The sequence below is a fragment of the Cynocephalus volans genome, chromosome 13, assembly GCF_027409185.1.
Source record: "Cynocephalus volans isolate mCynVol1 chromosome 13, mCynVol1.pri, whole genome shotgun sequence".
Classification (NCBI taxonomy): Eukaryota; Metazoa; Chordata; class Mammalia; order Dermoptera; family Cynocephalidae; genus Cynocephalus; species Cynocephalus volans.
In genome coordinates, this window is record NC_084472.1 from 41,817,099 (window position 1) to 41,831,897 (window position 14,799).

At 43.1% G+C, this 14,799-nt stretch overlaps 1 protein-coding gene across 3 annotated transcripts in view; it reads right to left on the reverse strand.

Annotated features, from left to right (window-relative positions):
• Nucleotides 1–14,799, reverse strand: part of LOXHD1 (lipoxygenase homology PLAT domains 1) — a 182,936-nt gene that overhangs the window by 8,979 nt on the left and 159,158 nt on the right. For all 3 annotated transcript variants that reach the window (XM_063077310.1, XM_063077309.1, XM_063077308.1), the window contains one exon: nucleotides 4,042–4,212. In XM_063077310.1, the coding sequence (XP_062933380.1) occupies nucleotides 4,042–4,212 (171 nt within the window). The remainder of the gene's footprint in view (nucleotides 1–4,041; nucleotides 4,213–14,799) is intronic.

Sequence of the window (14,799 nt, forward strand, 5' to 3'; positions counted from 1 at the left end):
AGGTGTGCTCCGCGAACAGACACTGGCGAATTCAAAGTGGATCCTGTGTGTTGTCAAGGACAGGATTTGTCAGCACCAAGGACGCAGGGAGCACGTGGAACCTACATGCTCACCATGATTAACTCAAGTAGGAGATGGCGAGAGATGATGCAGGTGGGGTGTGCACGGACTGTAACAGACCCTTTCTGATGGTCCTGAGGGTAAGGTAGAGAAGCAAGGTCTGTAAGCGAGAAGACTTAGGTAGATTAGAAACAAATGTTGCTAGCTGCCTTCTGAGAGGAAGCTTCAATCAGCATACTTTCACCTCACCCTCTTTCCCATGTTATCAATGGCTTGATAAAAATGTGGAAGGCATGACTCTCAACCATGTCCACAGGTTGCTGGGAGGAAATGTACAGAGGAGGATCAGGGACCAAAATGAAAGGGGCAGGTAAAAGCGATGAGCCCAAGAGATCAATGTATGGCTGGTCCACGGGGCTACCACACCCATGGGACAAGCCCACCTGGAGAAAGAGGCTCAGCAGCCACACAAAGGAAGAAGCACCGTGGAGTCACCAGAATGAGGTGACCTCCAGCAAAGCCACCGTAGGCTTAGGGGGCACGAGTAGTGTTTCAAGTGGTGGGACAGGAGAGGGGACCACCCTGGAAATTTAGCTTTTGCTCTGGGCATGGCATCTGCAGAGGGAGATGAACAAGCAATCCAGGATGGACTGAGAGGGGGTGGGAGGACATAGAAAAGAACCAGTGCACATTGTGGAATGAACTCTTGAGACAAGAACCACAGGGGCACACGATGGCCATGAAAGAGTGCCAGGAGCAGGAAAGTTGGGCTTCTAGTGTGCACTGGAATTTACCGTCTCATGTTATCAGGACCACTCTACATTGGGGAGATCCTGCCATGAGGTTGGGACGGGACTGTGAGTCCTGGGCCTGGCCAATCAGAATCCTCCCCAGGAAGATGCTCTCTTCCCTTCCACTGAGGCTATTAAGCTGGAAGGATGTGGAGTTGCAGCTACCAGCAGCCACCTTCCCGTGATGTAGAGAAAGTCTGCACTAAAATGAAGTCAACATACTGAGGGGACCAGGGCTGAGGAGAAAAGACAGACAGAGACATCCTGAAACCACTGGAGCCTCTGGAGACTTCCAAATCTAAGCTAGGGCCACCTACGGCTTCCAAGTTCTGGGAAACAATACATTCTTTTTTTGCTGGAGCCAGCTTAGATTTGGGTTTCAGGCACGTACAACCAAGAGTTCTGACTACTCTTGAAATGTTCTGTTTAACCCCATTGGGACTACCAAAGGATGGAAACTTCCAAAACATAAATATGAAGATAGATTTTCTAACAGAACTGCTTTGTGAATAGTGAGTGCTCTATCCCTGTGGAGCTGGCCAGCAAGTTGGACTGTATTTGGGCTGGAAATGTTGCAGGTAAGGATGATTGAGCAGCCCCAAAAGGCTTCAAGAGAGTGGAGAGGGGAAGGAGGAGAACTGTAAAGAGGAAGGCATTGGTCTTGTTGTTGGATGTCCCAGCAAGAGACACAGTTTGGTCTTCTTAGGTGTGTGTGTGTCTGCATGCGCATGTATGCCCATACACTCATGCATGTGCACACCTGAGCATGTGATCCTACTGTCCAGGCCTTACCCTGGATCAAGTACAACAGAATCTCTTGGGGGTGGGACCCAGCCATTTGTATTACTTAAAGATTGCCAATGTTGGCATCACCTGCAGAGGCAGATGCTCACAGAGGGTTGGGAGCACCTTCTAGAACCACCATCAAGATTTGGGGGTGAAAGCAGGAACAGGAAGCTAAACAAGGTGAGGCAATGATTGGTCTGGAAGAGCAGGCAGGCCCGATAAAGACAAGACATCCTGGGCAGTACAGTGGTCCTTGGCTGTATCACTTAACATTTCTGTCTTTTTGTTTTCCTTATTCATGATATGAGTGTGAATTTGTGTTCTACCTCGTGGCGTGGGAGTAGGGTTGCAAGGACCTCATGAGAATGTGGGTGTGGAATGCTTTCACTAATATAAAGCTCTGTTTAGGTACAAGGTGTTTGTCCTCACAAGCTGAGTGCCCAGAGTTGCCCCTGGCGTCAGTGCCACCAGAATGTAAATGCCATGAGGGCAGGGTCTGTTTCACTCAATGGTGTCCCCAGAAGTCAGAATAGGGCCAGGCACTTGTGGGTGCTCAGTATGGATTAGCTGCATCCATGACTGCCCTCAGGGTGAGCTTCCATCTGGGGACATAGGTGTGGCTGTTTTTTACTTATGGGATCCCAGAGGGTACTGCTCTGCCCTCTGCAGACTCCCAGTAAAGATGGACTCATCCAGGCCCTCTCCTGGCTCTGCCCCTGCCCTCCCATCTCTGTCATGTACACATCCTCCCAGAACTAACACGAGTCAGCTCCGCTCTGCAATCCACCTGCCAGCCCAAATCCTGAAAGCCTTAGGAACTGTTTGGCAGGAAATCTGTGAAGGAGACTCAGCAACTATGCTCTAAGCCTTTGTTACAAATCTCTCCTCCCCTGAACACCAGCAGCCTGAGGAACCTCTATTGCTCATCCTGGCACTTGTGTAAGGGGCTTAGGGTTCTCCCTGTAACTAGATCATGAAGCTGAAAGAAAAGGACCACCTCTCCTTCCACTCACTGAGCACCAACTACCTGAGCACTTACTAAGCCCCAAGGCCTACAGAGCTGCAGAGACCTACAAACATGAGTAATGATGTTTCTGATCGGTGGTAGCTTTCAGATGTACAGAGAGACCAACACATGTACTAAGGGTAATACAAATGAACTAGAGGTCACAAAGCAGTGTGCATTGCTCTAAAATAAAACCGGGCACCCCGTAGCTCCTGACAATGTACAATTACAGAAGCTGGGAGTGCCCCTTCTGAATTAGGGCAGGAATACCCATATGGTAAACTCAACAAATGGGTGCTTGGTTTTTGTTTGAATGCTCCCAGGGGCCCTACCTATCAAGGTAGCTAATTTCATCATTGGGCAGTTTGGATGGTGTGGCAGAGATGGGTGTGAGACGGTGGCTTTCCACCAAAGATCCATGCTTCCCTCCCATGGTGTATGGTGATGCACCAGAAGGGACTGCTCAGCCAGGAACTGCATTGCCCTTGCATCTGGCAGAGCCATGTGACTAGCTCTCACCGATAGAATGTGTTCATGTGTTGAGAAGATAGGGGAGTGTGCCTTCTTCATGCTCTCCTTGCCCAAATGCAAGAAACGTGGAAGCCACAGTTGGAAATGGCAGAGACACAGATGGAAAGAGCTTGGGTTTCTAAATCACACCACGGAAGACCTCCCACCCAACACCTATGCTGATCTATGTATTATAGGAGTGAGAAATACATTTTGTTGTGCTAAGACACAGATTTGAGTGCTCACCTCTTACCGCAGCTAGTGTTGCCTTAATAACAGTCTGGAAAATCCCTTCTATAGGTCAGGCTCTGCTTTTGATAAGCCTTCTTCTAATCTGTTGGGCTCAGACATCTGTATTAAAGACACACCTCCCTAGGCTTTGATGGTATCTCCCTTAGGGATCAATTACTCTTTCCCTTTAAATAACCCCCGAGGAAAGGACAAAGAGAAAGTGGCTGATGCAGTTCCTGACTCTCCTGCATTCTGTTTCTAGGAAGGCTTGATTTGGCAGCTGTTGCCATGGGCATCAATTGGATGGAGTCTATGATATGAGAATAAACCAGAGAGAGCTTCACAACAACCTGCCCAGCCCAGTCCAGACCAGCCTTCAGGTCAGGGTGAGCTTGTCCCCAGTGGGTTTTCCTGCCACCTCATTAGTGCCTATGATTCAGGGACATGAGCAGTTTCAGGTTCACCAAGCAACATTTAAGGTGTTTACTCCTGCATCTTCCATGTTATTGCCTTCACTGGGCATCTGACACCTCTCCGGCTGTGACGGTGTTTTATTCCAACACCCTTCCCCACCTCCTCCTGAGCTAACTCTCCTTTAACTCTGAAGAGTCAGCCCAGATGGCACAGCCAGGCTGGGCCCCTGCTCTCCCCACGTACTGGTCTCCTCCAGCTCATCATGGATCTCGTTGTTGGCACAGGCAAAGTCACGGACCGTCTGCCCATCACCCTCACTCTTGGACAGCCAGCAGTCACACTGGAAGCGGAAGGTCTCATCACGGGAGTTGTCCTTCACATCCACATAGCTCAGGTGCCAGCCAGGAAATATTCCTGTGGAAAAGATATCATGGGGACTGGGAGATGAACATGCTGTCTCTTCCCTTTTAGACTTCCACTCCCCACCCCCAATCAGTTGGCTGTGTGGCCCAGGACAAGTTCTCTGTCCTCTCTGGGCCTCGATCTCCTTGTTGATGAAATGAGGGGTTAGGTCAGGTGGTCTCTGGGGGGTCATCAATCCCAGGGGATATAGTTGTCCTTGCAAAACCCTTAACTTGGGGTTCATGAACCCATAGCGGATTTGTGTATGAGATTTCAGCCATCTAATGGACCCAAGTAATTGAGCTATAATTATGCATGGAAATTTTACCAGAGAGAGGGCATATATCTTTCTTCAAACTTACAATAGAGGTCTCTGACCCAAGAAATAGATCTTTGTGCAATTCACAAAGCTGAAGGATGACTTCTATTACTTCCTGACACAAATATTCACCCAGTTCATGCCATTATACTTCCAGAATCAGTTCAGGTATCAACTCCTCCAGCAAGCCTTCCCTAATGTCCCCTGATTGCATGCTAGGCATTTATGAGGTGTCCTCCTCCATGCTCCTAGAGCTTCCTGCACCTGCCTTGGCCACACTCTGACCACCTTGGATTGTCATTGTTTACATGTGTTTCATCCCCCAGACCATGGGCTCTTGAGGGCAGGGACTGGGTCTTATTTGCTTTGGTTTCCCTAATGCCTAGCATTGTGACTGGCAGGTAGCAGTTGCTCAATGAGTGCTGAATGAATGAATATGTTATGACTTTGGGGACTTTGGCTGAACTATTCAACAATCATAGTAGGAATCAGAAGCTGCTACTTCCTTAGGATATGTTGCTAAATCTGACAAGTCTTGGCCTAGTATGCAACATACTGCTGCTTCTGTTGTAATTGGCAGGGCTTCCCTCAGAAGTGCTCCCACCACAGCATAGTTATCAAACATGATGTTCATTTGCTGGGACAGGTGCATGTTATTTTTACCACACACTGGTTCAGTTACTCTCCACTCTTCAAAGTTATTGAGAACTTTTAAAACCACAGAGCCCAAGATATGGGGAGATCCAGTGGTCTGGCAGGTTGTGGTGATGACACTCACTGCTCACATGTCCACAAGGCAACCCCACAAGGAAGGCATGGGTGTGATCTGCTCCCACCCCTCCTCCTCTCATACCACCTGGGGTCATGGGGGGCAATCTCAAACAGCATTTCTCTAGGATCAGACACTCCCCAAAGCAACAACTGTGGATAGTTCCTGCCTCTGATCTCAAGGTCTTATGAGCACAAAGAGGGACACACACTTCCAGTCACCCAGATCACAGGGGGTAGATGTTAAAGCTCCTGGTTAACTGTGTGGCCAGCACTAGTGAGATGGTGGACACCCTATCTGACCCTGAGAACCAGTAGGGAACCACCTGAAACCGATCATTAGAGAATACATTTCCTTACAAAGTCTTTTCGTTTAGTGTTCTACTTTAGTTTTTTACACAAAGATAACCAACACTCCACACTGTTTGACATTCTACCTTTTCACTCACAGACAACCCATATGAGAGTATAAATACCTGCTTCATTCTTCTTCACAGTTGCTGGGCATTCCACTGTATGCATACACCACAAATTACGTACCTTGTCCCGGTTGATGGATAATTAGTTGTTCTCCAGATTTCTACTTCTATACACAGTGCTATAATTAATATCCTTCTCCATGCATCATAGTAATCTTGTAAAATCACAAGTCACTTCTCCATATAAAACCCTCCAACAACTTCCCATCACTTTCAGAATAAAATGCAAACTGCTGGCAAAGGACTGTAAGGACTGACATGCTCCTCTTCCATTTCTCTGGTTTCATTTCATACTGCTCACAACTTCACTTTCTATATTCCATTTACGCTGGCCTTTTAAAAATACCTTGACATATGAAACCCTGTCTTGCCTTTGAAACTTTGCATTTACTGTTCTGTCTAGAACAATACTCCCCAGGCTCTGAATGCCAACACTGTCTCGTCATTGAGATGTCAGATTAAATGTTCTGTCTTAGGGAAAGCCTTGTTAACCACCCTACTTGCAGAAGCTTCCTCATCCCCAATTACTAACCCACCTCACAATCTGAAATAATCTTGTTTTTATTTCCTCATATATTGTACTATCTGTCTTCTTCCGCTAGGTTGTGAGCCCCTAAGAGCAGCAGTCTTGCCTTATCTATCCACCACTGTATACCAGTGCTTAGACCAGTTCTTGGCATATTATTCAACAAATGTTTACTGAATGCATGCATGTGCACTATTACTGAACAGGGAAGAATGAGGAAGAGCACACTGGTGTGGAGTTTTAGGAGTGGAGGGGAGAAAGATTTAAAACCCCGCCAGGAAGCAATGGCCTGTTCTAGTAGAATTGATTATTTTATCCCAAATCTTCCAAAGTTTACTTTAAGAAAAAGGCTTAGAAACTTTGAACCAGTGTGGGGCCCCAATATTTCCAGGCAAGAGGTGACAGACTCTGAATGGGAGTGGAACTGGCAGCTGGATGCATTATGCCATCTATTGCCTGTGATGTCCCAGTGGCTTTCCACCTCTGATGCCATAAAAGAGCCCAACTCTGTATTTACATATTTTGGGCCTTCTTCACCTGACTCCAACCACCTTTTCTCTCATCTCAATAAGAAAGAGCCTTTATTCAAAACCCCTATCCCAGTGAGATGGAGTTTTTACGCATCTCTTTGGTGTCTCCTCCTCTCATAATGGCACCAAGATATTTCTCTGCCCTAAATGCCTGCCGATGCTCTGGACAAACTTAGGTCACACCTCCTCCACGAGGTCCTTTGACATCTGCATGCCCACAGTTTTCCTTGTCTGTCCATTCTCCTGGCCATGCTCACAGATATCTTGGGAAATCTTTGCTGTTGAGGTCATGGTTGTGCCCTAAGTCTTATATGACTATTTTTCTGTGTATGTCTGACTTCTCCAATTAGATTTTAGGCAATGGGAACTATGTCTTAATTGTATCACAGGGACATGTACTTAGTATTCAATAAACATAGAACTGATAAATTATTTTTACTTTCAAAAATGAACAGTCAGTTCTGTATTCCAATGCAAGCCATTGAAAATTCTTCTCAGGTAGAATGATACACTTCACTTCACCAAGCGACTCTTTCCTCGAAAATAACCTTTGGCAAGTTAAGGGTTCATCTGGCTAACTCACATTTACTCATCAAGATCAACAGATGGTTTGAAATGAGATATGGAACCATCACAGAGCACCAGCTATGGAAGAGTACAAGAATCTAGCTATTATCATCCGACAAACACTGTTACATGTCTATCATCTAAGAAGCGACCCAGGGAGACAGTTTGGGACTTGGCAGATCTGGGTTCTGGTCGTGGCATATCAACCAAACTGAACACATTATAATATCTCTATGCCTCAGTTTCCTCACTTGTACAATGTGGGAGTTAAAACAGGTGGTTTCTGAGGTCCTTTATATGTCTATGAATTTACCTTATTTAAAAAACATATAGATTCATTTTGTAGTAAAATTTTTTTTTTATCTCACCAGAGTTTTAATTTAACCAGAGGAAGCAAGAAGAGTAGGACAAATTAGAAAATGAACACTCTGGTTATAATTTGTTCAGTATTGTGAAAGCTATCTGGGTAATTGGAATTAAGGAGAAGAATTAATCATTTATCTTGATTTTCCTTTATGAACTATATTTCATGGTAATCAAATAGCCTGAGGGGCAATTTTTTTTACAGAAAAGTTCCAGCTAGTAAGTGGATAAGAAATGACACAATTAGAAAAACCCTATTTGTAACTGTAGTTGATCATTCCTGGATGAAGCTGTTAGATGAAGAGTTATGAGGGAACTTTATAATGGGGAGATCAGGCTGACAGCCCCTGTAACCACTATTTAGTGTTATCATCAGTAAGACTGGGACTCCTGTGTACTTCATATTACATCAGTACACAGTATTTCTTCACTATGGTGTATTTCTCACAAATCTCCTCAATATACAGTACTGAGGAAATTTACATATGTCCTGTATACTACATACACAGTATTAGGGAAGTTTTCTATGGAGTGGAAATTTAATGATACAAAAAAATCATTTTTAAGTGTAATAATGATGGTGCGATTTTTGAAAGAACATAGTTTATTTAAAAAAGAGGATCACACTAAATATGTTTGGGGTAAAATGACATGAAGTTTAGGAATTGATTTTGTATCTTCCAGCAACCAAAAAGAAGTTAAGAAAGAAAAAGAAAAAGTAGGAAGGGTAAAGCTGATGTGACAAATCACAGTAATTGGTGAGCCTGAGTGATGGGTATGTGCAAGTTCATTACATTATTCCCTTCATTATGTGCATGTTGAAAATTTTTCATAAAAAAAGAACTACTGGATAAACAAAGTGAGATGAAAAGGTAGAGTCAGGGAAAGAGAAAATTGCTGTGATTTAAGTTAACTAAATATTTGTAACCTACTTATATGGTATTTGTTCATGAATCCTCACCTTTTTTTGTGGAAGACTCTTAAACAAAATGTATTTGTCCTTATAAATTTCTATGCCAGGGATGCATTAATGTAGCTAAGACACTTTTAAACTAAATATGAAAAAAGTGTGGCATAGAGAGAATTTAAGGACGTGCTTAATGTTCTTTGCTTATATTAACATTTAAACTTCCGTCCCTGGAGGAGAAAGTTACTATAAAGAGGAAGTTGGGCACAGAACCCGTACTTCTTTGTCTCCTGACTCTAGTATCCCAACCACATGCACTCAGCAAGGATACAGAAATTTTCCTCTCCCTGTTGAGCCTCAAGTTTTATCAATGATATAATCGTGCTTTCAAATCTAATGACTGGAATGCAGGAGGCCCACCTCTCTGCCCACATTGGGAAGAGGATCACATCAATGACTCAGAATTTCTTTAAGTCCAAGAGCCATTATGGGGCCAAGGCAATCAGATAGTCTTTGGTTATCCAACGTGGGGGTGGGGTGAGGTTTCAAGGTCTTTGGAGAACCTGGCATAGAAATGATAATAGTAGCAGATAGCCACATTGTTGAAGTGCCTTAGAGCTGTCCGTGGTGCTGAAAAATTGGCTGACTGGCTGTCAAGTTTTTGCATGGTAGAAAAACGCATCGAGAAAACTGAGAAAGTTGAGATATGTGCACAGTGAGTGTCTGGGGGTGGGGGGCAGCCAGTATTATTGGACTTAGTAATGAGCGTCAGGCTCATGGATAGAATTCAATTTTTTGAAGCACTCAGGCAACAAAGAAAACTCATTCTGGAGAACACTATGACTGAAGCACAGAAAGACAGGGAACAGTCTGAGAGACTTAAATAGGGGTATAATCAAATTCTGTTAAAATATATTGAGTCCCTATTATATTACAGGCATTGTGATAGGCATTAGGGAAAGAACAATGAACAAGACAATGGTACTTGTGGAGCTGATAATCAAGGAAAGAAGACAGAACAAGCAAATATGCTACAAATATGATGACCATCCTGGGAGGGAGTTCAAGTTAGGTAGGACAATAGGAAGAACTTTCAGTGAAGAGGTGGGAACAGAAGAGAGTTTGTTAACCACAGACAGGGAGATGTAGTCATGGCAGGATGCTTGGTGGAGTTGGGTCACAAGGCAGAGGTCCCAGTGGCTGGAATTAAATGACAAGTTCAGAATGGAATCAGAAGCTAGTTTATGATGCCTTTAGCTCTGGAATTTTCCTCTTTTTCATGTTTAGAAGAATGATTGGCTTCTGTGCCCCAGTTACCACCAAAATGATTTTGGAGCTGTGGAGACCCCAGCTGTAAAAGTTAGGAGCAACAAGTTTGCCAAACAGACCACTACTTAACACCACCTTGAGTGTTATGACTCTGGGCCAACCAGCCTTGCTGTGCTTCACGATGCTGCCATTAACCCCATTGACATTGGGCTCTGTGATGGGATGGCACTCTGACTTGGTGCATTTTATCTTGGCCCAATGGCCTTGAATATTTTTCCATCTGCAGCAAGTCCTGAAGCAGATTCTTTGCTGCAGAAACATAACTGAATTGAAACCTTAGTGAAGTCTTTACTATTCCCCAGAAAGGTCTTCCCTACCATATTATTTCCTAGGGTTGTCATAAAAAATTACCACAAACTTGGTGGCTTAAAGCAACAGAAATTTATTCTTTCACAATTTTGGAGACCAGAAGTGTGAAACCAAGGTGGGAGCAGTGTCATTCTCTCTCTGAATGCTCTAGAGAATAATACTTCCTTGCCTCTTCCTAGCTTTGGTGCCTTCCAGCAGTCCCTGGTTTTCTTTAGTTTGTAACTGCTATCTCCAGCTCCAGTTTCTGCCTCCATCTTCATATGATCTCTCTGTGTTCTCTCATCTTCTCATAAGGAAACAAGTTGCCATTAGATATAGGGTCCACCTTAAGTCCAGGAAGATTTAATCTCAAGATTTTTAACTAATTTTATCTGCAAAGATCCCATTTCAAAACAAGATTACATTCTGAGGTTCTATGTAAACAAGAATTTGTGGGGTGGGGGTGGGGACACTATTCAACCAATGACATGTACCCTTGGAGAATTACAAATGCCTTAATAAGAGTATCTCATGATGTGCTGCATCTGGAGATGTCTCAAACACCTAGAGGGGAGAAAGAGATCTCCATGGAAGTCTAGAAAAGGATGAAATTCTGGGGCCATGTACTTAGGATCCAGAAGCTGCTACAAGCTGGTGTTTAACATCAATTTATTCATTTATTCATGTAATTATTAAATGCCTACTGAGTGCAAGGGAATATAAATGTAAATCAAACAAGGTCTGTATCCTTGAGAGATTCAAAGTCTTCCAATTTTAATTGGCAAGACAATTACAATTCAGCTATGTGAGTGCAACAAATAGAGGTATGAACAGAGAAGTTTAGGAGCACAGAGTAGGAAGTGCCTGACTTCATTTGGGTTCATCAGGGATGAGTTCATGAAGATGATAGTTAATCTGGATTTTGAAGGATGCATAAGAATTTAGCAGGAGAAAGGCATTGCATTTGTACAGTTATCTCTTGGATATCTATTTATAAATGACTGTTAGTTTGAACAAAAGATGTATGTTATTTTATGCAAGGTGAAATTTAAACAGGGGATAGCCTCAAAGTTCAGGGAGCTAGAAAAAGAGTAAAGAATAGAGAAAACACTTTGGATGGAAATAGTTAATCTTAGAGAGTCCTTGTTGCTGCAAATTCATGTGTACCATACCATTCTCTGGATGGATTGGAATAACCAGGTATAAAAAGGCAATTTCACATTACAAAAAGGATTAGAGAGCAGAGAAGGTGAGGCTAGGTGAGAAAGGTTCCCTGACATTTTCATGTGTGTGTCTGGATAAGTATTTAGAAGACAATGGAGAGCATTTTTGTATGATAAACATGAATCCATAAATGACAGAAGGCTGTTCATCTCCACCTCCTTTCTTCCTGTCGCTTAAGTGTTTGGCTGTATAACAAAATTTCTCATCAAGGGATTCTTAGAATTTACTAAGGAGAAGTAAACATTTAAAATATTTTTAATTGCTTTGCTATTTGAAAACCAATGTGACCTCATATTTCCTCTATTAAATTTACATCACAGAAACTATGGAGTCTGGAACCAACATTCCACATCTTGGGATTTAATGGCTGGTGAGCATTACAGACTTCCCCAGATGATGTCTTCCTCCTAAACACATTCCAGTTTGGAAGGAAATACAAAGTGTGGAGGTAACAGCTCCTCATCCTCTTTTCTTTCTCCCCCTCCTTTTCCTTTTCTATTATCTAACCTCAAATGTTGGAATTCTCAGATATCTGCTCTAGGCCACACCTGTTTTGCTCAAGCTGCACTTTCTCCATAGACTTTCTCATTCACTCTTATTCATGGCTTTAATTCTGTCTCTGCACAAATAACTCTTAGAACAAGATCTCCCAACTCATTTTCCTTCTGAGGTCCAGACCCCACTGTTACTGGACGTCACCCCTTGGATGCTTCCTAGGCCTTCAAATTAAACTTATCAAGATGAAGAAAGTTCTCCAGCACCCTTATCATTCTTGCTCAACTCTTCTCAAGTCTTTAACAAGTTTGATGCCTTAAATACTCCTCAAATCTCTCTACTTTTTCCTCCATCCCACTGCTACTATCATGGTGCAAGACACCATCCTTTCCTACCAATCTCTTAACCATCTTTTGAAGTTCATTTTCTTTTCCATCTAACCTGTTCCTCACAGGAACTACAATGATCTTCCCCGAGTGACTCCTGTCCTTGAGATCCTCTGATGGCTTCTCAGTGCAGTTAGAATAAAGACATGGCTTAAAATATCATGCATGGCCTAATTCCTTTCTACTTTTTAGCTCTCACTCACTATTCCCTGTTTTGTAGTCATTCTGGATTTTTCTTTAGTTTCTGGCACATATCAAGATATCTTCTATTTCAGGGCTTTTATATTTGCTATTCACTTTGCTTCAGATGTCCTCCTCCATTTTTAGCAAACACTTTACCTAATATCCACTCCTCTTCATTCCTCAGGGCTTAGCTTAAATATCACTTCTTCAGAGAGGTCTTCTCTGAGCCCTCACACTAGCACTCTGTGGATCTCCATTTTAGAGTCTTATCATTATTTAAATTAATTACTTGTTTAATAAATGTATTTTTTGCTAGAAGATCATTTTCAAGATGACAGAAGACTTGCCTGCTGTTCACTACTCTGTCCTCAGCACTAAACACAACACCTGGCAGTAAGTGCTCAATAGATACAGGTATTGGCTGGTGAGTTAGCTCAGTTGGTTAGAGTGCAGTCTTATAATACCAACCTCAAGGGTTCAAATCCCCATACCTGCCAGCTGCCAAAAAAAAAAAAAAAAAGACAGAATTTAAAAATATACAGTTGATCCTCATTATTTATATGCCCCACCTTTGTGGATCTGTCTTTTTGATAAAATTTATTTGTAACCCTAAAATTAATACTCACATTGTCATTCTTGGACATATGCAGGATGGTGAAAAATTTGAGTCTCCTGATGCACACTTTCCCAGCTGAGGTCGAACAAGGCTACATTGACTTCTTGTTTCAGCTCTAATACTGTAAATAAATGCCCTTTTTGTGGTCTATTGAGTGCTATATTTTTCATCTTTCTGTGTTTTTTGTTGGTAAGTTCATTTCTTAAAATTGTCCCCCAAACATAGTGGTTGGCCCCCAAGCTGAAGTGCTATTTACTGTTCCTTAGGGCAAGAAAGCTGTGATGTGCTTCAGAGAAAATACGTGTTAGATAAGCTTTGTTCAGGCATGAGTTACAATGCTGTTGGCCATGAGTTCACTGTTAATGAATAAACAGTAAATATTACATAAGGTGTCTTTAAACAGAAACACACATGAAACAAAGTTATGTATTAATCAGCTGATTAAAATGTTGTCAGCAGAGGCACACAGGAACCTGACTCCGCATTTCCCATAGGAGCAATTGTTCAGTATTTCCTAACTCAGTGTTTGAGGCAACTTTATAAAGCATATTTACTATGAACAATGAGAACTAACTGTATTTGATTTATTTACTGATATGAATATTAATACTGTGGGGATTGTTAGAGCTGCAGTAGTAAAGGACCTGGACCGATCATTTTGTCTAAGGAGAGAACAGGTCAGGTAGAAGGAGAAAAACAAGAAGAGGAAAACTTAGGCATCACTGAAAACAAACACTATCCCTTACTCTTGAAATGTTACTGCAAGACTTTTTGAACATTTTTCTGAAGTCATGAGCCTTTACTTTCCTAGATGGTTTGGAAGGAAGGATACAGCATGGAGGCAGGAATACCCAAGAGGACTCTGGAAGGTTCTTCAAGAAAAATGATTGAGATGGAAAACTAGGGCAGACATTGAAGGTGTGGCAACAACAGGAGAAGTCAGCCAAGGAACAGAGGGTTTAGTCAGGTGGGGTTCAGAGTTGGATAAGATGGAGTTGGATATAGTGACCTTTGCAGGCAGGAGACATAGAGATGTGCTCTCATCTTGGATCAGCAACTCTCTGCCTCTTATTGCTGTGACTTGGGGGCAGGAGGCATGGCAGTCTGAAGCACCTTGGCAAGCATCTGGATGCCTATAGCAGCTCAGGTTGAAAACAGTCAGCCCGCAAGGCAAGAATGCTGGATCGGGCTGTAGAGTCTGGGGTTGAGAGAAGACAGAGGAGCAGTCAGAACCCTGGATAGCTCCAAGGCCCCCCAAAGACTATTGCACGGTTTCTCCACAAGGGTGGTTTTAACACAGGCACAGTCAGTCTTTCCGGCCAACTTCTGCACCTTCACACTTCCCTCCTCCACAATAAATGAAACACCCATATTGTAAATTGTCCTGGCATTGTTTCCTTCTTGGAAAATGGGGGTCATCATAGTCTACATGAAATTTTTCCCTGTCCAGTTTTCTGGCTTGACTGGGAGAAGGTCAGGGAACTCCTTGCCCTCTGGCCCCCTAGTGTGGCTGAATCCTGAAGGAACAGTTCAGGCTGCCCGGGAAGATTATTTCTTCCTTCTCAGAGTTCTAGTCCCTTTGATTCTCTGTTGTGGCTGAGATAGAGGCTGTGGCAGAA